Here is a 27,360-nt window from a genome sequence, read left to right on the forward strand (position 1 = left end):
TTTGTTTGTTTGTTTTAAATCATGCTTCGCAAGACGAAATTTTTGCAATACGAAACGACTCGCGGAATGAATTAATTTCGTCTTGCGAGGCATCACTGTAATTATAAATTGTAATTGCTTTAAAATTGCACTAGGAAGGCAATATAGTTGTTAGATGCAGCCACAGTATTTAGCCATGCACCTCCATTAAATAATAAATAAAAACCAAAAAAATGGGTTTGTTCACAGATTTTTTAAGGGTGTGTGTGTGTGTGTTTACAAAAATGAGAAGTACAGAAAGCAGTGTTATGTGTTTTTATTTCATTATCACTGTTTTCTCCCATCAATACCTATCACCTGACACAGCCAATATTGCTGTGAAACCACAGAACTGCAACCTGATGGCATTCCACGCTATGCTGGAATGCAGGTCTCCACTGTGAGAGGCATCAGCTTAGGGTGCGGCACTGCACGAGGTTCACACAGAAACACCGTTCTATCGAGGGCCACCCAGAAAGTAATGCACCACATTTTTTTTCTCAGCCTACAGTAATGGTACGAATGTGAAACTTTAGATATACATTATTTGAATTTTCAGGAGTGCACACACAAATTTTTGGTTTCTTCAGACAGATAGCGTAGCTGCAGCAGTGTTTCGAAATGGCATCTGTAAGTGATGTACATTACAAGCAGCGTGTCATCATTGAATTTCTCACTGCGGAGAAAGAAACTGTTGGGAACATTCACAAACGTTTGTGTACAGTTTATGGAGAATCTGCAGTCAACAGAAGTACGGTTAGTCGCTGGGCACAGAGGGTGAGACCATTAGAAGGCAGTTCGGCAGAGCTCTAAGATTTGCAGCGTTTGGGGCGGCCATCCACAGCTGTCACACCTGACAAGACAAAGCTTGCTGATGTGCTCATTCGCGAGGACCGATGCATAACGACTAGGCAGTTGGCGCTGAAGCTGTCAATCAGCAAAGGAAGTGTGGATGCAATCATCCGTGCTCTTGATTACTCAAAAGTGTGTGCACGATGGGTTCCGCGCTGTCTTACGGTGGACCACAAATCTCTCAGAAAAAACATTTCTTCTGAGTTGCTGAAACGTTTTGAAGATGAGGAGAAGCGTTCTTGTCCAGGATTGTGACAGGTGATGAAACCTGGGTTCACCAATTGAGCCCGAAACAAAACGACAGTCGATGGAATGGTGTCATCCTCAATCTCCACAGAAGAAAAAATTCAAAGCAACTGCTTCCGCCAGTAAGGTCATGATCACTGTGTCTTGGGACTGTGAGGGCGTCATACTCATTGATGTGATGCCAAGAGGCAGCACCATTAATTCTGAAGCTTATGTGCAAGACATTAACCAAACTCAAGAAGTGCTTCCAGTGACTTCGGCGCCATAACAACCCAGGTGAATGTTTGATTCAACGTGATAACGCTCGGCCTCACACAAGTTTGAGGACTTCGGAACACATCACTAAACAGGGTTGGACTGTGTTACCCCATCCACCCCACAGCCCTGACCTAGCTCCCTCAGACTTCCACTTGTTTGGGCCATTAAGGGATGCCATTCGCGGAAGACATTTTGAGGATGACGAAGAGGTGATTCGCACAGTGCAGAAATGGCTTCGTGACCAGAACGAGGAGTGGTACCAACAGGGCATACATGCCCTTGTGTCTCGTTGGAGGAAGGCCATAGAACTGGACGGAGATTACGTGGAAAAATAGGGAGTGTAGAAGAAACATCATTCTTTCTTGTGTGTAAGTTTCATTGTGTTCAATAAATAATTGTTGAAGAAAAAAAATGTGGTGCATTACTTTCTGGGCGACCCTCGTATGGAGGAGTCAACCAGAATTGCCCACTGTCCAACTTGCAATTCCAAGAGGTCTATAAGGCTGCACCTTGTAATCCAGGCATAGCATCAGGATGAAAGTGCAAAGGACACACAGAACATCTGACTGCATCCTTTAGGAGGCAACATAGGGTTCCAGTTCAGAAACCCACAGGGGAAAAACATTCATTCAAGAAATGTTTATCCTTTCTGCCCTTACAGGAGCCACCAGGCAGACCCCACAACAGTAACAACTAATATTCTTGCAATATATACTTTTTCTATCCCATGGGATTAGAGTGGGTTATAGTATTTTTTTTTTTTTTACACATTTTCCTTTTCCTCCTCACAGGTAATTGGTGTTTCTGTGGGAGGGGAAGGATACACAGTTCAACTTAAAGAGCACAGCAGAAGGAGGGAGCCATGGCAGATTTGGCCTCGCTGGCTTTCCTTCATCTTCACACCTTTATCATTATTAACAACAGTATTTATATACCGCTTTTCAACTAAAAGTTCACAAAGCGGTTTACAGAGAAAAATCAAATAACTAAATGGCTCCCTGTCCCAAAAGGGCTCACAATCTAAAAAGATGCAAATGAATACCAGCAGACAGCCACTAGAACAGACAGTGCTGGGGTGAGATGGGCCAGTTACTCTCCCCTTGCTAAAAAAAAAAGGAGCACCCACTTGAAAAAGTGCCTCTTACCCAATTTAATCATTTTAGCAACTACTTTCATCACACCCTTTGGATTTGGCTCCACTATCACGCCGCTTGACTCGCTGATTGCTATGCCCAGTAAGTTGATCTTAAACAGAAATACCGGATTAATGTTTTGCTTATGTTAGAGATAGTCAACCTTTTTTGGCAGATGTCAAAACTCCAAAACTACAGTGCTACTGTATTGTGCTCCATGCACGTGCAGCGCTGCTTCCCTCCTTCCCCCTGCCTATACCTGGATAAAGTTTTGACTCTGCTCTGCTAGGCAGTGGTATAGACAGCAAAGAGGCACAGGAAAAGCAAGCAAATGGCAAGCCAGACTCTGTGCCATAACTCAGATCACCAGGAAGAACAAGAGTGCTGGACAAGGAGTGGGGAAACCCAAGTTCAAACCCCATTCAGTTATGAAACTTGTTAAGAGACCCTCCACCAGTCAATATCTTTCAGCCTATCCTATCCTCCCAATGGCTCTGCAAGGTAAAGTGCTTTTTTTTTGGGGGGGGGGGGAGCAGCGGGAAGGATCCTTGCATGCTGCCAGGAGACCCTTGGAGGAAGGGACAATGGGTTCTTCTGCTCCTGTCCAGGAGTCCTGCCAACACCTACTGCTTATGCCACTTGTGACATCCAAGCTGCAGATTGGCTGTCCATGCCTGCATGGGCATTACTGGGCATGCAGGGCCTTTTTTCTTAACTTTACTCTCGCCTAGCTTTTGCTTCACAGTCCAATCACTCTTGCACATCACACAAAAGATTCAGAAGTCAAAGGTTCCCAGGATTGGGAAGGGAGTAAAAATAAAGACAGTCATGGTTTCATTTCTTCCCAGCTTTGGAAAAAAAAAAATAGCCACAATTTTGGTGGGAAGAACATGGAAGGCAAACGTGCGTGTTTGTTGTCTGCCACTTCCCACACACATGCAAGTCATTTCTCACACCCTAGGCAGAGGCACATGGAACAAGTCTTAAAACGCTGTGCTCAACACATCAGAAAAGCCAGCAAGAGGCATGATTAACATAGCCAAGGGGAATAACATCCACGCCAGCACAAGGTTGATGGAGGCCCTGCCATAAAGCCCTGTACTGGACCTCTCCACCCAGCTTACCACTGGTGGATGATGGAAAGCAGCTCCTCCTAACTTCCCCATCAGCAATCTATGGCAGCTGAGTGGTACTGGAGGGATCAGATGATGAGTCTAGCTTGGTGAATTGTCTGACGGTCATAGACCCTCAGCTGGTACCCAAGCTGGTTAATATGCTGTGACCCCCAAATGGCTTATTGCCCAAAGCACTGTGTGTGTTCTCCAATGTCCAGTATAACTGGATAAACAGGAGAAACAATTACTGTACTGAATGGCTCCCAAGTGTCTGACCCACCCACCCACAGAGATAGTGACCCACTACGTCTCATCTTGCCTCCTTCCTATCCAGACATACACAGATCAGCAATTTATGCACAACCAAGAGATGAACTCCTGAGGGCAGAAAATCAAACTTTTTCCAAGTACAAAAAGACAAAGTGTATCTCCAATTTTAATTCAGAAATACAGTACAAATATAAATGTGCAGGTATAACACAAGGGAGACATGAAACCTGTCGCATACAAAAAGCTTGCTATTTTCCTGAAGATTTTATAAATACCATCAGCATTTAATAAGCAAAGAAAGAGAGAGGAAGAAAACAAATAGGTCTACTCAGAGATATCTGTTAATGATAGCATTATACAATTGCTGAACAAATCATAACCACAGAAACTGCTGAAGGAAGGAAAAAAGATATTAAAATGGACCAAATAAATGGGACAAAAGCAGAGGCTGCAGCCAATTTTTTCCTGTAGCCGTTCTTGATTTTCCTTTCTTTGTCAGGCCACAATGTTGTAATCTTTAAATTCTTTGGCGTCAAGTTGCATGACAGCTCAGAACACACTCTGCTCAAAATGTCATAAGCACCATAGATCAACGATGAAGCATAGAGTCTGCCTCTGGGGAACAAAAAGGTAATTCCCTTGTTTTTCCAATATTCAGCAATTACAGGATATAAACCTTATGAATACAAATGAGGACTGACTGTCTGCATGAGAGAGAGAAAAAATTAGCAACATGATGGTTGGGTTTGTATAACAGTTTTATTAGCATAAATTGAGGACTACTGTATTATAAATAGGACATCTTAAACAAATACAAGCATTATAAGATCTTTCTCACAAGATCTTTCAGGGAGGAAAGGAACAGAATGTTTCTCAGCAAAAGTGTCCACGTATTCACTTAAACTGGAGCCTAATGAAATTGGAAAGTTACCAAAAATTGGAAACTATTAGTTACCAAATACATTTGTGCACTCCAGCAGAATCCACCAGTGGATTGGGATCTGATTTTTGGTGAGAGGCCTCCCAGGCAAGCATTCCACACTGTCTGGACCCAGAGGAAGACCCAAGTCACTCATGTTGGCCACACCGATGTCACAAGGAATTCTGGGGCATAGCTCAACCAACAAAGCTTTGGAACCCATTTCTTTACTACACTCAGGTTTGCTGACTGACTTGGCATCATGTTATAATTTATGTATATATATCATTTATATAAAATGGGTCATAGTGCTAAAATATTTGGGAAGCACTGGCTTAGGATATCAGCCTCCAAGCGTTCAGCACTCTGACTTCAGTTAGCTCACAGCTTACCATAAGAAGTCCCCTTGCCAGATCATTAGTAGATACCATATATCTGGCAAAGTGCTCCTATTATCCACACTCAGCGAAAAGGTTTTGCCTCTTCTTCAGAGTTTTTCGCTCTGTTGGAGAACTACACCAAGCACAGAAAGGACGATCCAGACTTTCTCCCAAGTCTTCCAGTTTGTATGGAGGATTTGGGAAAGGTAAAGTTTAGCCTTTGAAGACCATGCTGTGGTTTAGAGAAACAAAAGCAGTGGAAAGGAACTCGTACCACTTCTAGCACCAGGCTTTGGAAAGACTCCTCCCCTGTAAGACTTTTGAGCACACAAAGGTAAGTGGTGGGCCAGGGGTGCAGGGACGTTCCAGGGACAGGCGAAGCCCTGCACGGCATTCAGGACCATCCCAAAAGACTTCTGAGGCTTCCAACATGATCTTAACTGAAAGTACTGTTTAAGACTGCATTGGAAGCCTCAGTAAGCTTTCTGAGCAGTCCCGAATGCCGCATGAGGCTCAGTACAGTTAAGTAAGTATCCCAGGGGAAGGGGATGATGTGATGCAGGGGGCTGCATTGTGGACCTGCACCCCAGGGTGCCACAGGGGAAAGGTCCGTAACTGATAAAGGTCTTGGGCTAGGAGCAGCATCTTTTCATGCTGGGCTTTAGGGAAAAAGAAAATAAAGCACAAGTCCCTTTCCTGCAATCTCTAGTTCTCCAAAGTCCATTGCAAAGTAAGAGACTGATCCTGACTATTCCCCAAGTTGTCCAAGCATGCCAGAGGGCTCTGAGACAGCAAGAGGTCATTGGTAACTGTAAACAAAGGCTAGCCAGAAAGCCACAGCAAAATTACCAGATCTCTAAATGTCATTCTGAATTCTCTTGTCCTTCAATAGTTTCCTTTGCTGGGAGCTGAACTGCTTACTCTCACTGGCTCCCTTTACAGACAATTTCCTGGACTGACCTTACTCCAGCAACTGAATATTAATGCAGCTAAACAACAGTTAATCTTTTGAGTGAGGACTTTGGTAACCATAATCGTTGTGCGTTTTCCCCCATTTACACTACCCCTATTTCCCTCCTCTTCTGCTGTTGTTTCCCTTCTGTCAATATTTAGACTGTCAGCCCCTCAGGGTAAAGACCTGTCCTCATTCATTCAGAAGTAACATGTGCAGGGATGGGGCAATACTTATAAATAAGACCACCTCATGTAGAGTAGGGCCCAGTTAAGACTGATCATTTGAATATACCTCCTGCTAGTCCAGAAATGAGTTGATGAACTCATCCCCAAACCAAAATTACAGGATATGTCTGCAAGGCAGCCTTCTATAAAGACTTTCAACAACATGGAAGATACACAATCCCACATTGGTAACAGGCACTGAAGTAAAATGCTTCACAAACACAGCACCATTCAAAAGCCTCTTACATATCAGCTGTCATTAAAAAAAAAAAATCAAACCCAAAACAGAATTTCCAAAAAGAGTTCAGAGCTGCATGTCAGGAAGTAATAATTTCATCAATTAGCTGCATTCAGCACCAACTGTAAATTCTCACACTATTATTCTATTCCTTTATGAAACAAAAACAGTTTAAAAAACATACCATACAAATCTTTTCACTAACATGGCACAGAAATCTGCTTGTTCCTTCTCAAGAGAACTATAAAAAGTTTTACATCTGAAAGGACTTTTTTGCATCTTGTCTCCTCCTCCCCATTGGATATTACAGGTAGAATCTATGATTCTTTTCAAAAGGTTTCCATTTACTACAGTACTGAGCACAGCATTAGCATACCAAGTAATCCTTAGTATTTATAAAGCATTCTCCCCAAGTACTCAAAGTACATCTGTATAACATTGGTGTGTACAGTAATTCTATGCATTAGGTTTGTATTTGCATTAGGTTTGTATTATTATAGATTGGTTGGTGGTAGGTGCAGTTTCGTGGACTGTGACTTGCCTAAGGTCACACAGTGAGTTCATGACTGAGCTCAGACTGAAACTCATAGCCTCTCTTCATTCTTTCATTCATTCATTCACCCTAACTCTACTTCCAGAGGCACAGCTGTGTTGGAACCAGCAGGTTATTTTGTTACACTGTGTTGATGTTTTTCACATGGTTTTTAAAGTTCTCCAATTGCAACTCCGCAATGACATTTTCATCTGTGGTTTGTTTTTCCATGCGGCTTTTGGTTTCTTCTCACCTACCCCTTTATGGCTAGATGAGCCTAGAATCCTTCATCCTTCTGTTTCATATCCAAGCAACCCAAGAGTTCATTCGTTCACACTGGCACAGTTACCAGATATGACAAGGTACTGCTTGGAAGATACAGGAATCCATTTACATAGTACCATCACATACAGGTATGTTTCACAAAGGATGAGAAAGCAGGTCCTTGCTCATTTGGGCTTGCAACTTACAGTGCAATCCAATCTTGCACTGGAACAGGCAGGCCACGAGGCCTGCGCTGTAACCAGTGCAAGATTGGGGCCTGAAGTGGCTCAGCCAGAGGCAAGGGGAAACTCTTCCCCTTACCCCCAGGTAAGCCAACACAGCCCCAATGGGTCTCCTCGGACTTGCACCACCTCTGGAGGTGGCATAAGTCTGATGAGAGTGGAGCGGCTTGCAGGCACACCACACTGCTCAGGGAACGAGGCTGGGATTCAGCATTATTTATTAGATTTGTAATCCACCTATCTCTCCGGAAGGCACCCGGAGGGCACCCAAAGCATAATAGCCAGGTTATTGCTACCCACCCACCCACCTCTGCCCACCCTCCCCTCAGCCTGGAACGCCTCCCTCCTGCCTCCTCCCTGCCTTCCCCAGACCCTTGTGTCAGCCAAGCTCAACCAAAGCAATGCTCGCCTGCCCGAGTCGGCGCAGAGGCTGGATTCAGCCTCCATGGGCCGGCGTACATCCCTTGCCAGCCCAGTCGACTCTTGAGGCGGTGTAAATGTGCTTTATGGTATGCTTGCATCCCTCCTGAGACGGTACAAGGCACAGTCAGGACTGGACCCTTAGACACAAAAACCAGTAGAGATAACAGAGATAGGAGAAGGAAATGGAAGCTGAGTAAACAAGCAGAGTATATGTAATTATTTCAGTTATTTTCTTTGGACTTACAGAGGTTCCTGTTTGTTAGTGCAAATAGTGAGCACGTACTCACATTGTCCAACACATACCAAAAGTCAAACAAACAACTTCTGCACCACCAGCAATCATGCCTGCAGCTACAAAAAAAAAAAAAAAAGGTAATAGACCTTCATAATCCACACTAGAATTCACTAGTCTCTGGATGCAGTAGCCCCTCCATGCCAACTTGACAGCCTTAAGTATATTCAGACTCTGACTCCAACCAACTGGTCAGTACAACACCTAAGGCAGTTCCATGTGCTTTGCTTTCCTCTGCCTCCCTTCTTACAAACTCAGAGCTACAGTGCCTCAGGCACCTTCTGTTACTCTTCTGAAGGCTGCCTCCTCCGGGCTCCAGCCCCAGCAGGTCCTAAGCCTGCCTCCATCAGCCCCTTTCCCTTAATGCTCAATGGCTGCGATAAGACAGAGGTGTGTGTTATTTTAAAATGAATAAACACGCTGTAGCTGCTGCAACTACGCTGTGAGAGACAGTGTCAGGCTAGGAGTTGGAACTGCAAAAAGTAGGCTCGGTGAGCCTCTCCGCGTAGAGAGGGTCCCATTTATGGCCAAGGTGGATCATAAGATGTCTGGGGCAGCCCCTGTTTGGTGCAGAATCTGTCTGCAAGCATAGGGAAAGGAGGTCTTTGCTAACAGTTTTCAACCACACTCAACGAAAGGGTAACAATGATACCTGCTCAGTCTGCGTGGATACCCTCTAAAGCCAAATTTTTTCTCCCCTCCCCCAGTCACACATTTTTCTACCCCTTCGCCAAAGCAAATGCTTGCTCAAGCCTCCACTGAGCTGAACAAGAATGTATGGTGTGGCTTAGTCTTGCAATAAAAAGGAATTAAACTGTATGCTAATAAGGGGGGAGGTTGCTAGGCAACTGTGAAGGGGGGGAAGAGGCAGCTTTTGTTTTGAACTCTTGCGGTTGAAGGGTTAAACAAACAAAACCTGTTCATTTTCTCCTGAAGGTTTTAAATAGAGATACTGAAATATTTCTACGTGCAGCGCAGGATGGCTGCATCCCAAGAACATGGTCCCATTTACATCAAACGCTGCTCCCAGGGTGATCAACAAACACGGGCTATTTGAACATCATGCCAGTGGTAAAGTACATTAGACTCTGAGCCTATTCAAACATTACAGCCTTCACAGAGAGGCTGCCAGACAGCAATGGTGTGCGCCAATGCTTCACAAGGAACATCCAGAACATTTGAGAACAGCTCGCCACATATCCCAGGCCAGCTTGCCGCATAGCCCGCATATCCCTAGGCCAGAGACAATGACCACTAGCCATGTAGTGCACAGCGCTGGTGTGGTGGCTCCTCATCCGATCAGAAGTATCCACAAGCAAACTAGTATCAACCTTTAGTGCTTCACCAGCAGGACTGCCATGAAGAAGCGTTTATGGCAGTCTCTGTGCGATAGAAACAGCATTTCAGCCTGTCCACAGTCTATCAATTACACTGCTATCCCCCAAACAAGAAAAAGTAGCTTCTTAAAAATCAGTTGAATCTCTCACTCTCGAAGTCACAATTCCATGCAAAACACTTTGAGTGCATGTGTTGAACTGGACACATCTTTGTATACGTACATTTTGATAACGACTAATAATGGTATAATAAATTCTACAATTTTTTTTTTTAATTTAGACTGCAGCTCCTTATGCTGCATCAAAGGCTGTTGTCAGCCTTTTGTACCAAGTCAGTGGGTTTTGAGTTATATCGAGGCCTTGAGATGGTCTTTCAAGTGATTTTGAAGACAGTCTGTCTTCCAAAACAACACTTTGGAGTCTTTTAGATGGATTTTAACCAGCACTGCAGCTTCTTAACAAGCACAAAGTAGGTTCTATTTTTAGACATCAAAAACTTTTCCCTACCAAAAATTTTTGCTATTAACTACATGGTAAGAACTCTCAGGAAATTGATTCATAACAGGGGTGTGTATTAATGCATTGAGATTTTTGCCTTGGAACACAGAACAATGCTAGATGATGCTCAGAATATTTTATGGCTAACACTTTAAATATAGCAGAGGGGAGATTCTTTTAAGTCTGAAATGATAGCCACAGAAGAAAATGTGACACGGCATGTAGCTCACTAATCAAGCAACAGTATAATTTTGTTCCATTCTATTAAAAGTTCCTATGGCCTAGCGTTTTTTGAGAGAGACCATCATGTGCAGGGTTACAAAAAATTTCATTTCTTTAGCAATCTGTCACATGAGCTTCATGATCCAATACTAACTGCACACATGAAATTGCCCACTGTCCATTTGCTGCACAAGTTGCAGTCTGTAATGATGCACATCTTTACTAGGGGGTCAGTTTTTTTTGTTTAAATTAAAAATGAAACCAACTACATTCATTGTGAAATTTGATATTCTACTTCAGTGTTATAAATGAAATAGCTAGGCCATCTGTCATTAGATGCTGCACTGACTCATGTGACATGAAATGCAAATTATAAGCTTATTGGGGCAGGAACTTGTCCTTTTCGTGTAAGCCCTCCAAAGGCCTTATAAGGCCTTTGAACATCTCTTCCAGCTTTGACGCAAAACCTAAATTGACCTCTTAGAAGACTTTCTGGAGATTTCCTCAGAAGAGCCTCTAGAGCAGGGGTGCTCAATAGGTGGATAGATCGCGAGGCAAAATGAGTAGATCGCGGAGCCCCGTCTCTCCAAACTGTTAATATGTCAGTTTCGTCTAGTGACTAGACGAAACTGACATATTTAGCTGACACTAAACTGAAACTGACTCTTTAGCTGCTCTTCAGGCATGCAGCAACAAAACTGACTGACTAGACTCCAGCAGGGGCTCCATAAATTAAAGAGGGTGTCTGTCAGACGCTTCCTTCCCCCCCTGGTAGATCTCCGGGCCTTGCTGGGTTTCAAAGTAGCTCTCGAGCCAAAAAAGTGTGAGCACCCCTGCTCTAGAGGTTGTCTCTGGCTCAATGCCAGCCCAAGGGACCCACGTTGAGCCTGATCTATGGATACAAAATCCACGGATAAGTAGGCTCAACCTGTATAAATACCAGCTATGAAAAAAGACACACAACAATTATGATTTTGGTGTCCAAGTTTTATTTTCTTTTAAATCCTACAATGACTGCACAGTCACCTAACTTTTTGGTAGCGATACCACTTGATTGTATTTTTACACTGCACAACTGAACTGATTGAAAAGGGGAAAAAAACAGCCAAGTCAGATAGCAATTAAACTTGAATGTGATGATGGCCGAGTCTGAATCTGAATGCAAGGAGAAGCAGGGAAACTGACTCTCTTTATAGAAAGTTCAACATCAACTAAAATTTGCATTCATCTAAACTGAGCTGGTTCAGATTGCATCAGCCTCGTAAGCTACTTTCTGGTATGCTTTGGCTCTATGACTGTTGCATTCAGGAGTCCAGCTTTTCAACACAGCATTAAACTTGGTCATTTAATCCCTTCCTGCCATGCAATTCAATAATATATGAAATTGCTTCAGTATCCCTGTTCCTCCACAACAAACTTTGAAAATACAGTCCAGAGGAATTACTCAAAACAATTCCATTTTTTTCTGTACCTTGCCAGACATTCAATACTGTTGCTTCCACTTCATCACATATGCTTAATCTTGCTCTGTTTGCTGTCCATGGTACTGCAAGACCATTCAGTACTCCCCAAATGGGATTTCCTCAATTTTCACTATGTAATAGGCAATATGCAAACAGTTTTAAGAGCAAAGTGCCTTCATTGATCCACTTTAATATAGCCCAGCGTATTCCCTTATCTTCGTAAATTCTTATAAGAATTTGATGAGATAAGGTACGTGTTATTTACATTTTGTAGACAAGACAATGAAATTGGGAATCCGCCACTTGACCAAGGACTTCTCAGGGGGTTAATGGCAGAAATGATATTTGAAACAAGTCTATATCCCAAACCTTAACTAACTAAGAGCTCAATCTTCCCCTCTCCGCCCGACAGTGGCAAGGCCATAAAGGCCGTAAAGCAGTCAGCACCTGTCGCAAAAAGCACTCCAACAGTGTGTGAGTTAGCGACTTTGACAGCATACCAGTTAGCAGGAGCACTGGCAGAAACATCTGTGCCTCCCCAACTCCGTCATCATTGGAGTTCCCACTCACTAGAGCAGGTAAGATGAGGGGAGAGGTGGTGGGAGAGTGGCACAGAGGTGGTGAAACCAGGCAAGGAGAGGGTATAACAGGGGTAGGGAGGCTGTGGGAGAGGGAGGGTCCATCACAGAAGTTCTGCGCTGGATCTTATCCCATTGTGCGGCAGACTCCCCTGCCCCCTTCCTCTCCTCAGACTTTAGCTGGCAAACTTGCTGGCACAGGTCTGAGGAGACCCACTGCAGGTTGGGAGGCTTATGCAGGTATAAGGGGATTTAAAATCCCCTTCCCTGCTGAAGCCTCCTGCCCCCCCCCCAAACCATGGAATGCAGTGTTTGCCAGTCTGGCATCACTGTGATGGGGAAAGGGGAGAATAAGATTGGACCGTTAGCCATGCTTACTATAGACATATACACAAGCTAAATGAATGAGACAGATTGTCAGTCAGCAATGGGTCAAAACTGTAACACACATTGCAGCCATCACAGAAACACCATCAAAAACAGTCATGCTTGTTGTAGCATATAGAATTACATATGGTACCATGTTTAATTCTACCTCCTCAATGTATACCTCCATGACACTTCCAGTAGTTACAAGAAACATAGAGTAGGGCAAGATCTCCATAAATATTGCCACAGGTATTCCAGCAGTTAAAACATGCCATGGTCCTGTCTCACACAGTGTTCTCATGAACAATACACTCATGAAGGGTTGTCTGAAAGTAGTTTCTCTGTTTAGAAACCATAACCTATTTTTAAAATCTGCATGGCCAAAGTTGAGACTAGGCTTGGAGGAAGTCTTGAAACAAGTGAATCACTCATGGAATCTGTACAAAAACATAGGGCCAGCACAAATGTGACTTTTATCAGGTGGCTTTGACGTTTTCACAGGGTTTTCTGGTTGCAATTTTATGTTCATGATTTTCGTTTCTTACAGCACACAGGATTTTCCTCTTACACACACACACACACGCACACACACACACACACACACACACACCCCACAATTACATGCTTTTTCACCTGGTTCAAGCAAAGTTTGATAAAAAGTCTATTGGGCAATATGTTATGTCTGAGCATTCAGAAGTCGACCTGAATACTGCCACAAGATGATTGACAGACAGGGACAAAACCAGAACAAGATTTCCCATGGGTGAACAACTCCATTCTATCAACCTTTGAATGTGGAACTCAACCACGGAACAAATCCCAAGAGAGTAAAATTCCCCACACAATAACTGAACATTGGACCTGACTCTTGGATCTTTATCAGCTCTTAATTTAAGTTACGCTGACATGATTTCTATTTGTTGTTTATGCTTTATCTTTCCATTTCCTTCAAGATAACATAAATGAAAGAGATATTGCAGTCCCACAAAATTAAGAATGGTAAGCAAGTTGACATGATTAGGAACTCTTCCAAAGTTTTTTAAAAAAAACAAAACATGAATATTGGGTCTTTGCCACCAAGCAAGGTCTCTCACTCTGCAGGGTCCAGAGCACAATGGGCTTCATCAGGAATCTGACGTGCACATCAAAGTGCACATTTTTAAAAAGCTTGCTACAAACAGGCCCTGTGTTGCTACCCAGGAAAGATTGCTTTACAATGAGAAAGAAGGTTCCCCCAGGGTCATCTTGGATCAAGGACTTAATGAAAATGTGTCACCACAGTGGACAGCAAACTATCTATGACAGCAGAAAAATTGCCAAAAAGTTGAAGCAATCTGGAGGATCTTTTCCAAACTACCTTGGGAATGACATGTTATCCATATATCTGGCCCAAACCAAGGCAGGGACGTAAATAAAAATACCAAAGAGGCAGTAACAGATACAACCTGGAAATGTAACAAACTCGCACATATTTCAACATCAAACAGATGAAGTCATAGATAAAAGGACATGCATACTAACGAGATAGAGATGCAACCTGCTCCTTCCAAAGGCTGAATAATAAAGATCTGTGATTTTTTAATGCATTTTTAAGAGAAATCTACCCAATGGAGCTATTATTTGAGGTTAGTATGTCAAAGCAGAGTGAAAGGCAGCTTTAATCATTTAAACCTTTCCATTCATTTCCACAGGTCAAAACCCACTGACTTGGTACAAAAGCAGGAGCTCTGAAGATTAGATATTCCCTACAACATCTAGATGAACAGTTGTCAATGAAACATTTCATATGGTAGTTGGATATCAAATCTCTTAAAGGAAGAATTCTACAGGAAAAAAATGGAATTTGATTATCTTGATTAGTAAGAATGTAAAACATTTTCAAGAAAGCGCCAAAAAATTAAATAAAAACTAAAATGACTGGGTTGTGTTCAAAAAAAGTGAAAGCCGACTAAACACCAACGCAATCCATGAGCCAGGTTGGTTGAGCTTAACTTGTCCCATTAATCTTGGTGGTGCTTAATCAGGATGCACCTGCTTTGGATTCAACTCATTATGGAATGGGTTTTATACTGACAGAGAAAAAAAGATGAACAAGAGCATGTAAGTGAGCACACACAAATCAGACTACTTTATTTAATAGACTTAATTTATTCCCTTCCTTTCAAAACAAGGTTGAGAACCTGGTCGAAACATTATAGCAGAGGTGCCCAAACCCCGGCCCTGGGGCCACCTGTGGCCCTTGAGGACTCCCAGTGCGGCCCTCAGGGAGCCCCCAGTCTCCAATGAGCCCCTGGCCCTCCGGAGATTTGTTGGAGCCTGCACTGGCCCGACACAACCGCTTTGCATGAGCTGTGGGATGAGGGCTCCCTCCACTGCTCTCTGTTTCACGTCTGTGATGCAGCAGTGGCAGTGAAGGAAAGGTTGACCTTGCTTTGTGCCAGGCCTTTTATAGACCTCGAGCTATTGCAAGACCTTCATTCATTCATATAAGTTCATCTTTAATATATTCATTTATGTATACTTATGTAAATTTATTCAAATTTTAAATGCAAATTAATTCTTTTTTTCCCTGGCCCCCAACACAATGTCAGAAAAATGATGTGGCCCTCCTGCCAAAAACTTTGGACATCCCTAATTTATAGAGTCATACTTCATACCACACAAAATGGACTAAAGGTAAACAAGTGAAGTCCAGATTAGGCACCTCAACTATGCATCACTTGAAGTGCTGCCATTTCAGGCACTATGTTGAAAATACAATTGTCTCCAATACAATGATGCATCACGCCAGGTATTTTTTCAATACATTCTACCAAAGAAACATGGGTTAGTGGTGCCCACGTATCCCATGGAAGTGATCTAGAGGAAAAATAGCTATAAAAAGGTGGAAAGGATTGGGTGAGAGGGAGAGTTCAGTTTTCCTTTCTCCCCATATTTAAAGTGCTTTAAAGTTACTCCCCAACCCCACTGATTTACAAAGAATTGGCAGGACACAAGCTGGGTCCTGCCACAGTCACATCTAGTTATATCTCACCTAGGATATCTTACTGAAACCAATTGGATTTCAGTCCCCAGACACGTCATTCACTGGACTTCATCAACTGTAACAAAACTCTTTAACAAAGCCAGGACAGCTGTTGCTGTATATATTTTATTTTTCCTACCTAAGAAAAGCAGCAATACACAACTCTCTCAGAAAAAATAGGAAACAAACCTATTAGCAAAATTTCACAAAGTCTAGAACTGAACTTTCAGACTTGGGACTTGGAGTAATTGTATTTCACTGACAACTTACAGTCTTTAAAAATGTGAGATCAGTGGTGAAAGATATCTGCAGTGGAACACCACCACCTAAGGGCAAAGGACACAGCTCACTATTATACTGTATTTTTCTAATGCAAGCCAAATGAAAACAAAAGGGAATGCTAGACCACAGTCTCAAACCTCAGTATTCTTAAGAACACTGAATTATAGATGTATCATATCTTTACTGATCCAATGAATAAAGTAGTGGGCTGCTGGTAAATGTAATCTCCAAGAGGAAACTCAAGTGTTTTAACCTCATTTGGGATGCAATTCTAAGCATACTTCCTTGGAAGAAGAGATCATCAAAATAAACACTGTGCTTCCAAATAATCATGTCTAAAATCACCATATTGATTCTTAAATTCTCTGCAAACAATGCATTTCTCCTACTCAGCCCCACCCTCCAAAAAATTACACACCCCAGAAAGGCACTGGCTTAGATCCAAATGCCTGCTTTGGCATGCTTAGAGGCAAGTATGAAAATAAGTTTCTAATATGGAATGTGGAGCTGTTCCTCAAGATAAAGAAATAACAGATCCTACTAGGCACACCCAAGCTGTTCTCTGGATCCAACCCACAGGCTGTAGATTGCTGAGCACATCCTTAAGAAACTTAACTTTAGAATTTATCTACATGAAGTCATTCATAGCTACTGTACTGCAACTTCCAAGCAATTGAATTATTATTTTTTTGAAATGACTAGAAAGGCAAATGGAAAGGCAAACGTTAAATTGTCCATAGCACTTCACATCCCTTGACAAGCCAACCAGACATCTGCCCTACAATCATGTATTTCAAAGTCGTGTTTAAAGTCCGAGTGGAGTTGGGTTTTTTTTTTTAAAAGAAGTGATACAGTGAAAGCTGTATGCCAAAAGTAGAAAAATGTTGCGAGATAGTTAAGATGAAAAGATCACAGCACTCTAATCATATCACCAGCTGTGAGTCTAATGAACTAAATTTAAGACAGCCATTATCCCCAGAGGGTGAAAAAAATGGCCATTGCTCATCTTCATGTGCTAATTAATTTAGATGTATGCTTATTTACGGTTGTCCATTGCCTACCACTGAAGCTGTCCTTGAAGACAGTGTAGCAGGCACTGAACATAGACAGCCCCCACCTCTCAAAACCTTCTGACAGAGCTGGCTCACTGGAAGCAGCTTTTTTCCCCAAGGTTTGCACTGACCCTTTATAGACTTCAAGATTTGATCTATCAAGCTCTACATGGCTTAATGCCAAAGAGAACAAAGCCCCATCAAAATATCCAGCAACAACTGAGAACAGTCACTTCAACATTCTAACTGTGTGCTACTTCAGTTGTCCAAATGAGAAGCCCACAGAAGTTACTAACTCATCTTCCCGCCTCCCCATGCACAAATACTATGTTATTAATCTGAAGCACATTAAGAGTTTGAAAGAAAAGAACCCAACCTCCTCACCTAGTGAGTTGGTGTATATGGGCTTGGGCCAAATCCAAGTCCTGGAATTCTTGCCTAGGATAATGGAATTTCAGTCTGTCTTAAGAGATTCAAAATCTGAACTTGAACACCCAAAAGCAACTTTTTCTGCTATTAGAGATCAACAGTAACCCAATTTGGATGATCCAACAAACCACAACTTGTTTCCTAAGAGAGAAAGTTCTCTTGGTGTTAATTAAATCTTCTCTTCCAGAACTAATGGCAGCTTTGGGGGCATCATTTTCATTGGGACCACAGCAAAGTGACAAAGGGTTAAAAGCCCCTCTCCCAAGTAACATAGTGTTGATTCTGAATGTGTCCCCCCCCCACAGCAGTTATTTTCGTTAAGACAACATAGGGCGCAATCCTAACCCCTTATGTCAGTGCTTTCCAGCACTGACATAAGGGCAATGAAGCTCCAAGGTAAGGAAACAAACTTTCCCTTACTTTGAGGAAGCCTCTGTGAGTGACACCCAACTGCAGGATGCAGCACATGTCCCATTGGCACCGTTATGCCAGTGCTGGAAAGTACTGACATAAAGGGTTAGGATTGCGCCCATAGAAGCAGAAGGTTATGTGTAGAGGTGTTTGAAAATGGTATTATTTTACTCATAAGTAAGCCCACTGTGTTCAGTAAGACTTAGGCTGTAATGCTATCTTACTTACCAGAAACAAATACCTCTCATTATGTGGTAAGCATCATGTCTATTTAGACACTCTGTTTTCCAAACCAGAAACTTGATTACATATTCTGGTCTGTAAGCCACAGCTGCTAAGTTCAGATGACATCAGAACTGTGGTTAAATGAGGCAAGATTCTTCCCTTGCAGCTAGGCACATTAAGAAAAGAGGAAAGTGGAGGGGACAGAATGTTTGGTGCTCTTTGGTTTACAACATGTGTAAAACCATACTCATAAATAAGGCCTAATGTTAATAGAATAATGATGGTGTAAATTCATATTATTGTGAATATTGGTTGGATGTGATTTATGGCTCACGGGAATGGTAGTAGAAGGGCAATTTCTAACTCAAATAATAGAAAAAGAGTTGCTACAAGGAAGAAACCAAGTGAGAAAGGGAGTTGGGCAGATACTAGTGGGCCAAATCCACATTCATATGGTGCGAGTTTTTCTGTGTCTGGGATAGTTTATGGTAATCAAACACTAATAATTGCCAAGATTATAGTGACTAAAGTGACGACAGTAAATTTTAAGGTTATGCTCATTGTTCTTCTTCAATATACATTTCCCTCTTGGGATTTAAAAGAGTATTATGGGGGGGGGAGTTCTTAGGATAGCAGTACAGGTAGAAAAGTTAAAGCTTTTCAGTCCAATCCTTGCTGAAACTTTCCTAATCACAGCTGTTATTAAAAAAAAAACAAAAAACACCGTGAAGCAGAAATGACATTTAGAGCCCAATCCAATGCTTATCTACTCAGAAGTAAGTCCCATTATAGTCAATGGACCTTACTCTCAGTAAAGTGTGGATAGGACTGCAGCCTTAGCTTCTCATCTGTTTGTATTCATTGCTGAACCACAGCTCCCAGGTTTGAACAACATGTAAGAGTGTTGCTTAGGTACACAAGTGTGCTCAGAACTTTCTGGCTCATGCCCTCAATCTAGCAGTTCAATCATTGTCAGACCATCTAGTCAGTGGATGAGACTTTTGACCTGGTCTAATAAGGTTCATCTTATGTAACCCAACCTTAATCTTTAACCATCATGCCCTTCACTGACCAATGAGTGAATAAGGGTTAGTTTCTAACTTCAAGGAACACAGAGTCAGTCCATTCTTGGTGTTGGCCATCAGACAGCTGTAGCTAGGAGTCAATATGTACAACCCTGTAAGAGGCACAGGGTAACCAGGGCAAACATGTAGAGAGCAAAGCTTTCTGAAGACCCATTCTAAAGTGACCCAGTCTAAAGAAGCCACATAGAGCAACGGTGACATTGCTGTTAAAAATGGCCCCATCAGTCCATTCAGTTTTTCTACTGAAGAGAAAAGCATACACAACGAATACACTTTATTTGAAACAAATGCTCTGAAACATTTTTTTTATGTTAAACAGACACCAGATTGGGACCCTCATAAACTGGGACCATGGCAAGAGAGCTTCAGTGCTATTCTCCCACTGTAGTCCAGATGGCAGGTGCAGGCCATCCTATTTGCTAAAAACAGAACAAACACAAAAACTTCCATTGGCACAGTACATAGTATTATGTACGAAGTACAACTCAGAGGACTTATTAGTACATAGTACAACACAAAAGTACAGAGTTGACTCTCTGGTACTTCAGTGAGAAAGTACAAAAGCAGCTATTCACTCACAAGATTCAACTATAGAGAACCTAAGAAGAAATGAAAGGAAACCCCATATGGTATTGCAGAGCTGCTTCACACAATATCTGTGTTTGCAGCACTAAACACGTGAAATGTGAAAGACAGAAGCATGTTCCTTAATATACAGCAGGAAACCACAGCCAATCAAGTGTCCTCCCAGCATTGAAGAACACGTGTCTGCCTTTCCCACATTTATGGTGGGAATCGCCAATGTAGCTGTGGCCCACGCAACCGATGCAACAAGCAAGTCTCCTGCCCTTGATTACGTAACAAAACAGAGTGGGAGAACCGCGTTGTCAAATAATTTCATTTTCATAATACAACATCACAGCAGGGCAACCCAAAACCATTCAGAACTTATAAGGGTTCTCAACTCCGCAGATGCAGATAGTTCAAAGAACAAAATTCCCTGCTCTAGGATATTCTGAAATGGAGGAACTTTCTTGACCAACATCTGAGGGCAAATGGCCCTGGATCTTCCCCTTCAATGATCTGCTTTCATTCTGTGACTTTACAAGACAATCCAGGACGAATGGCATGCATCTCACTCTTCCCAGGAAAGCATCAGATTTTAAAGTGAAATACTCCCAGTGAGTACTGCACATTCTACAGAGACTGGCTGCCTTCCTGGATTGCCTGTGCACACATGCATCACTGCTGTGTCTACTATCAGGTGGGTTCACCCAATATTCCCTCTGCAGGGGGAAATCTGGTACTCAACAATCATTCCTGGGCAAACTGATCTGAGAGAGGAGAAGTTACTTGGGAAAAAGAGCCCCTTATATCTAACTCCATAACCATTCAAATCCAGTTTATTACCAGCCAATGACAGTGATAGGGTTGTGAAAGCAAGCAAGTGCTGGGTGGAAGTTTCTGTTCTGCGGAATGGAGGTTACTTATCACATCCTAACCAACTTTCCAGCACTGGCCTAGCCACAATGCAGCCCCAAGGTAAGGTAACAAACATACCCTTACCTTGAGGAGCCTTGACTGCCCTCCCATTGCAGGATGCAGTGCACACATTGGCACAGCTATGTCAGTGCTGGAAAGTTGGTTAGGATTGTGCCCTAAGGGCTTTAATGAAGAAGGTGTTTCACAGTTTTGCTTGTACTGGGCCATCCTTACCAAAATTCGTTAGACCAGTGTTTCTCAAACTGTGGGTCAGGACCCACTATGAGTTGCAAGCCAATTTCAGGTGGGTTCCCATTCATTCCAATATTTTATTTTTAATATATTAGACTTGATGCTACCATGGTATGTGACTGCACTTGAAGAAATGTTACAGACCTGTACTTTTAACAAGCTACTATGTATATTCTTTCAACAATGATAGCAAATGGAACTGACTCCTGGGTAAGTGAGGGTAGGATTGCAGCCTAGGATTGTTAAAAAATTTTCCTGCTTGATGACATCACTTCCAGTGGGCCCTGACAAATTCTCATTCTAAACAGTGGGTCCTGGTGCTAACTGTGTGAGAACCACTGCGTTAAACAGAGTGAGGAGAACTGCTTCAGGAGAGGCAGATTTGGGAATGGTGCTGAAGGGCATCAGGTTGACAGCTTGGGACAGTGTGGGAGAAGTGCCACTTGGCTCTTCTGCCTCCGGAACCAGAGTATCCTGGGCAGGGTGACTAGACATCCTCTTTTTCAGGCTCATGTCTTGGTAAAGAACTTAAATGCCCTCCTTTTCCCTGTGAATGGGCCCCTGCAGGAAGCGCAAAGCCTTCATGTAATTAATAAATTATATGTAATAGTTTTAAATTTAATAATAAGTAATATGTTTAAATTAACTACATGAAATCAATATATGAATGCTTTTAGCTTTTGTTTTGTCATGTCCTACTTTTTGGGATGTCCTACATTTTGGGATGCCTTGTCAGGGTGACCAGTTATGATATCTGGTCACCCTGATCCTGGGCCATCCCTGGATTTGTCCACACAACAATGGTTCTGATTTGTTTATTACAGTTTTATCCCGCCTTCCTCCAAGGAAATCAAGACAGCAGATATGGGGTCATAACTCCCACCCTGTGAGAATTTTAATCTCACAGCACCCCTGTGAGGTAGGTTAGGCAAAGAGAAAATGACTGGCCCAGGGTCACCCAGTCAGCTGCATGAAAATTTGATCCTGGACATCCTCTGTTGTCATCCATCCCCTTCAAAATTACTCTAACCCAATGCACCACCATCAGTGTTTCTCAAGGTTTGTCCTCTGCCATACCACTTCACATGGTCAACTTATTTGAAGTACCACCAGAAGCTACTTTCGGGTTGGGAGGCCAGATACAATGCTACAAACCCCAGTAAGAGGCTCAGGGTGAATGGAAGGGCTTTTTGGAGCGCAGAAAAGCATGCTTTGGAGCTCTGCCCACCAAAGTGAGCCTCCTACCACTGTTTGTTGTGTTGCATCCATGGTCTCTCTGCTGGGGTCCTGAGAGTAGCACCAGACACTCCCTCAAGAACCACTGGTGGTACCCAAACCACTGGTCGAGAAACACTGCACCACACTGGCTCTGAAACAGAAACCAGAAAGCAGTATTTTGACAAAGACTACTGTTGAGGGCAGTAGGGAAGCAGAGACTGGAACACAAGCCAAATCACACAAGTTGTGTGCCCAGGCCCAAGTGTAGGAGCTGCATAACAGGTCTTCCTTTTACAGACAGTGGCTAAAATACAACCAGGTGGCATTAAACAATCAAGCAGTACTTAATTTAATTTCTTTTTAGACAGAGATGCAAAGACTCCAAGCCTGCCTAGAGGATTCCTCCTCACTGCTAGAAACCCTGGCTGGCTGGCTGCAACCTCTCCCCCAGTTGGCTGTGGCCAGCCTAAGAGGAAGGAAAACACTCTGCACGTCCCTAGAGGAGCTTTTCCCCCAGACTGTTAGTGCCCAAAAGCCCAATCCTCTGCATGTCTACTCAGAAGTAAGTCCCATTTTAGCCTGTGGCACTTACTCCCAGGTAAGTGTGGGTAGACTTGCAGCCTTAGAGCCCAATCCTCTGCATGCCTACTCAGAAGTAAGTCCCATCCTAGTCTGTGGGGCTTACTCCCAGGTAAGTGTGGCTAGGACAGGGTCCAGCCAGGTGACAGAGTGAAGGGCCACCCAGGAGGGGGGAGGGCTGCAACAGCACCTTAAGGAGGGAGGGGAGGGGTCAAAGTGGTGGTGGTGGTGGTTTCCTTTGCAGCTTGCCTCCGGGGCTCCTCCTCGGCCCTGCTTTGCCGCGGCGCTGCTGGGAAAAGCGGGTACCTCAATATCCACAGGCTCTCGGCTGAGCACCCGAGCCATAGCGCCAGCCAGCCAGCCGCGTCCTCTCTTCCTGCCTTCCCCCTCGGCGTCCAGGAGCCCCGTGCGCACGACGGCCAGGCGAGGAAAGAGCAACGCCCCCGTGGGCGGAGACTGCGGGGCAGTGTGCAGCGGGCACACACCGCTTGCTCCTTCTGGCCCTGCTACGCAGGGCGTGTGCGCGCGCTGCAGCCCGGGCCCTCCGCCTGCTTGGAATGTTGCTGTCCAAGCGGACGAGCGCGCAGCGGGGAGCCTTTCGCGCACCCACTGGAGGCTGCCAGTGTCATTGCCTCACCAGGCTCATCTGATTAGCTGCATCCTTTTCGGGGTGTCGGACCCTCTTTTCGATGCCCAGTGGCCAAGGCAGAGAACGAATTAAACTGCAGCCTCATTTTTAGAAGCCCTCTCAGTATAACTGAGAGTTTCAACAACAGCCGCAGAAAAGCAACCAGTGGTTCCTAAACTGTGGGTCCCAAACTGATTTTTGGTGGGCCCTGTATGGGCGATGGAAAGAGCCCAATCTTATGCATGTCTACTCAGAAGTAAGTCGCATTGGAGTCAATGGGGCTTACTTCCAGGAAAGTGTGGGTGGGATGGGGCTGTAAGTGCCTCAAGCCCTGAGGCTGGTCAGAAATCAGGTAGCTGCTAACTGCCCTGCAAGTAGCTAAGGGCCCCAATCCTAGCCACACTTACTCAGGACTAAGCCCCCATGGACTACAATATGACTTACTTCTGAGTAGACAAGCAGAGGATTGGGCTCTGAGCTCCAGCAGTTTGTAAGCAAGTGTAAATATAGAGAGCAGTGGTTCTCAAATTTTTAGCGCCAGGACCCGCTAAAATGAGGATCTGCCTTGTTTTTAGAATGAGGATCTGTCAGGACCCACCAGAATTGATGCCATGACTGGAAGTGACATCATCAAGCAGGAAAATTTTTAACAGTCCCAGCCTGCAATCCTATCCACAGGTACCCAGGAGTAAGTCCCATTTACTATCACTGTTAAAAGCATATATCTGTTAAAAAGTACAGATCTATAACATGTCTCCAAATGCAATCACATACCATGGTAGCATCAAGTCTAATACGTTAAAAATTAAATATTGAAATGTATGGGGACCCACCTACTGGGTCCCAACTCACAGTTTAAGAGATACTGATATAGAAAGATAGTTTGACAGATATTTTTCTGATTGCTATTATTACTTGTAAATAAATAATTAAAACATTTCTTTTTATATCTCCTTTTTATTTTTATTATTACTTGTCAATAAATAAATAAATAAATAAAGCATTTCTTTTTAGATTTTTTTTTAAAGTCTGCTGAACCTAGGTAGTACTCATACAGTGTCATTTAAAAAAGTGGGTCCTGGTGCTAAAAAGTTTGGGAACCAATAATTTACATGATAGAATAAGCTCCTATTCCACCAATGATGGCTTTCCAAGTATGCAGATGCTGTAGCTATGTTGAGGGAAGTAGGATATACTGCATGTGTCCTGCAGATGTTAAAAGGCACAAGAGCACAGCCCAGAATGAAAGGTGCCAACCATGCTGGGTGCTAAGTCAACTAAAGTAATGCTCTTGGCATGTGGGATTATTAGGGGAAGAAAATTACACAGGCCTACAAAATTGAGCGTCAGAAAGGTTTTTCCCAAACTTTATGGTGGTTTGGTAAGAATTTGGGGTGCCAGTTCCAAAAATGGCATCCATTTTGCCCTATCACGTCTAGTCTTGGAGATATAGTATAGCCTCATTAGTGAATGGTTCAAGCAGCTTCCTCATGAGGAAGCCATGGTGTAGGCTTCCTCATGAGGAAGCTGCTTGAACCATTCACTAAAGAGGCTATGCCGTGTCTCCAAAACTAGATATGATAGGGCAAAACGGATGCCATTTTTGGAATTGGCACCCCAAATATACCCAGAAATTGGTGTAACGTTTAAGGAAGCAAAATGTGTGTTGGCCTGTGTTATAAGTCAAAAGGGCCTGACACCTATGCAGTGAACAAGACTCAGAACTTTTTTTTACGGGGGTGTTAGTTTATTTATTACATTTTAATCTCACCCTCCAAGGAGGTCATGGTGGCATACAAGATTTCACCCTCCCCTCCCATATTCATTCTCTGAAAACTCCTGGGAGATAATTAAGCTGAAAGAAAGTGACTAGCCTAAGATCCTGCAGCAGATTCCAAAGTGAGCTGGGATTTGAACCTGATTCTTCCTGTTGTTTTTCTACCAGGGTGCCTGAACATGTAACTACTATGTGACAGGTTGTACTACCACTGGCAAAACTTTTCCAATTTGGAAAAAACAACAACTTCAGCTGAATTTCTGCCTGCTATGCAGCTATAAGAAGACACAGAGCCCTCTGAGAAACATGACTTAGGGCCAGTCTTATCCAACCAAGTGGTGATCCTGCAGCCATGCCCATGGGCATGTGCTGCATCTTGCAGTGGGGCGGGGGCAGTCACGGAAGCCTCCTTGGGGTAAGGGGATGTTTGTTCCCTCACTTCGGGGCTGCATTGCAGCTACATCAACACTGGAAGGTTAGGTAGGATTGGGCTCTTAGGGAGCATGGGCTCTACTATTGCTGCCGAAAGGAGGGAGATTACAGTACAGAGAGAGAAATGAAAGGGAGTATTTTATTGGTCTTAGGCAGAATATCAGTATATTTTATACTTGCATTCTGCCTCCTCCAAGGAGTTGAAGGCAGTATGCAGTTGTCAGGTCAGCAGGGGAGGATAGCCCTTGCTTTCCCGATAGCAAAGTGGCACGGGAGCATAGGAAGACAGCACAAGAAGCAGGAGACCCAAAACAGAGCCAAAGAAGCAGACACAGGCTTGTTTGTTGCAGAAGCATGTACTGGTAAAAGGAGCAGGCAGAAGAGTAGTCAGTCATATGGTCCAGAAGTCAGGGATACAGCAGGTCACAGTCACAAGAAGCACAGTCCAAATCAGTACACAAACCAGCAGCACAGCATGCAGAAACTCCACCACAACAACCAACACCTTGCTGTCTGTGCTTGCACCATATATACCGGGGCCAGCCAATCAGAGTAGGGCAACCTCATAGTCACAAGGCAGTCTTGTGACCCAGTCTGATTGGCTGTCCAGTGGTGCATTGCACCACTCCACCATAGCCTACAGGACTCTGCACACATCTCTCCCCAAGTCACGTGACTCCCACCTGTAACAGGTGCAAGCTGATTGCTAATCAGCATACAGTGCTGCTGTTCCTTTAAGTACATTTTATACCAGGCCTGGACATCAAGGCCCCTCCTGCCACATCCTGGCTTACAACAATTCAGGGCCTGGGATGCCAAAGGCCTGACAGCAGTCATCCCTTTTTATCCTCACAGCATCCCTATGAGGTAGGTTAGACTGAGAATGAATCACCAGCTTGAGGTCAATCCAGGGAACTTCACTGTTATGTAGATGTTTAAATCCAGGTCTCCCCAATGCAAATCCAAGGGCCCAATCCTATCCAACTTTCCAGCTGCAGTGCAGCCCTGAGGAATGGAAACAAATGTTCCCACAGGGCACTGCTGTGATTGTTTCTTCACCGCAGAATGCAGTGCAGGCCCCATTGGCATGGCTGCACCGGCCCTGGAAAATTGGATAGAATTGGGACCCAAGACTCTTATCTCCTGCACCACACAGCCTGCATCAGCCTTGAGAGTATGTCCTCATCCATGTTCCAGTTGCAGACCTACCATTGGTCTCTATGGGACAAAAGCCCTGGGCGCAAGTTGCTAGGACCCCATGGAAGCCACTCTGAGGCTCCCGACAGGGGCAGAAACTATACTTCCGGTTTTCTGGAAGCACAGTTTATAGCATCAGGGAACCTCCAAGAGGCTTCCCCGACGCAGTCCTGGGTTGCACGAGGCTCCATGAGCCTCAGGTGAGTGGGGGGGGGGGGTGTGGATTTTTGCATGGGGGCAGTGCTACCTCTCAGGGGGCCTCATCACTGACCATTGCCCCAGATGCAGGGCTGGGGAGGTCTACCACTGCCATATTCAATGCATCAACAATAACAATGCCCAATTGTTGCCTAACAGGATAGAGTTGTTCCTAAATCCCCTTGTGGTGGTGGAAACCAATGATAATCCAAGACTGAGAAGCTGTACTGCTGTTATGTCATCACTGTTCCAATTGTTCC

The 27,360-nt window shown here is 43.7% G+C and overlaps 1 protein-coding gene across 5 annotated transcripts in view; it reads right to left on the minus strand.

Moving 5' to 3' along the window:
• The window catches only part of DPYD (dihydropyrimidine dehydrogenase), a 533,115-nt gene extending 509,860 nt beyond the window's left edge, over positions 1-23,255 (minus strand). For 4 of the 5 annotated variants that reach the window (XM_066623607.1, XM_066623609.1, XM_066623610.1 and 1 more), the window contains exon 1: positions 23,175-23,249. In XM_066623607.1, the coding sequence (XP_066479704.1) occupies positions 23,175-23,213 (39 nt within the window). In that variant the 5' untranslated portion in view covers positions 23,214-23,249. Of the gene's footprint in view, positions 1-23,174 lie in introns of all 5 variants that reach the window. The other variant, XM_066623608.1, reaches the window with a different exon arrangement.
• Between the last annotated feature and the right edge of the window lie 4,105 nt (positions 23,256-27,360).

This window comes from Tiliqua scincoides, chromosome 4 (assembly GCF_035046505.1).
Source record: "Tiliqua scincoides isolate rTilSci1 chromosome 4, rTilSci1.hap2, whole genome shotgun sequence".
NCBI classification, from domain to species: domain Eukaryota; kingdom Metazoa; phylum Chordata; class Lepidosauria; order Squamata; family Scincidae; genus Tiliqua; species Tiliqua scincoides.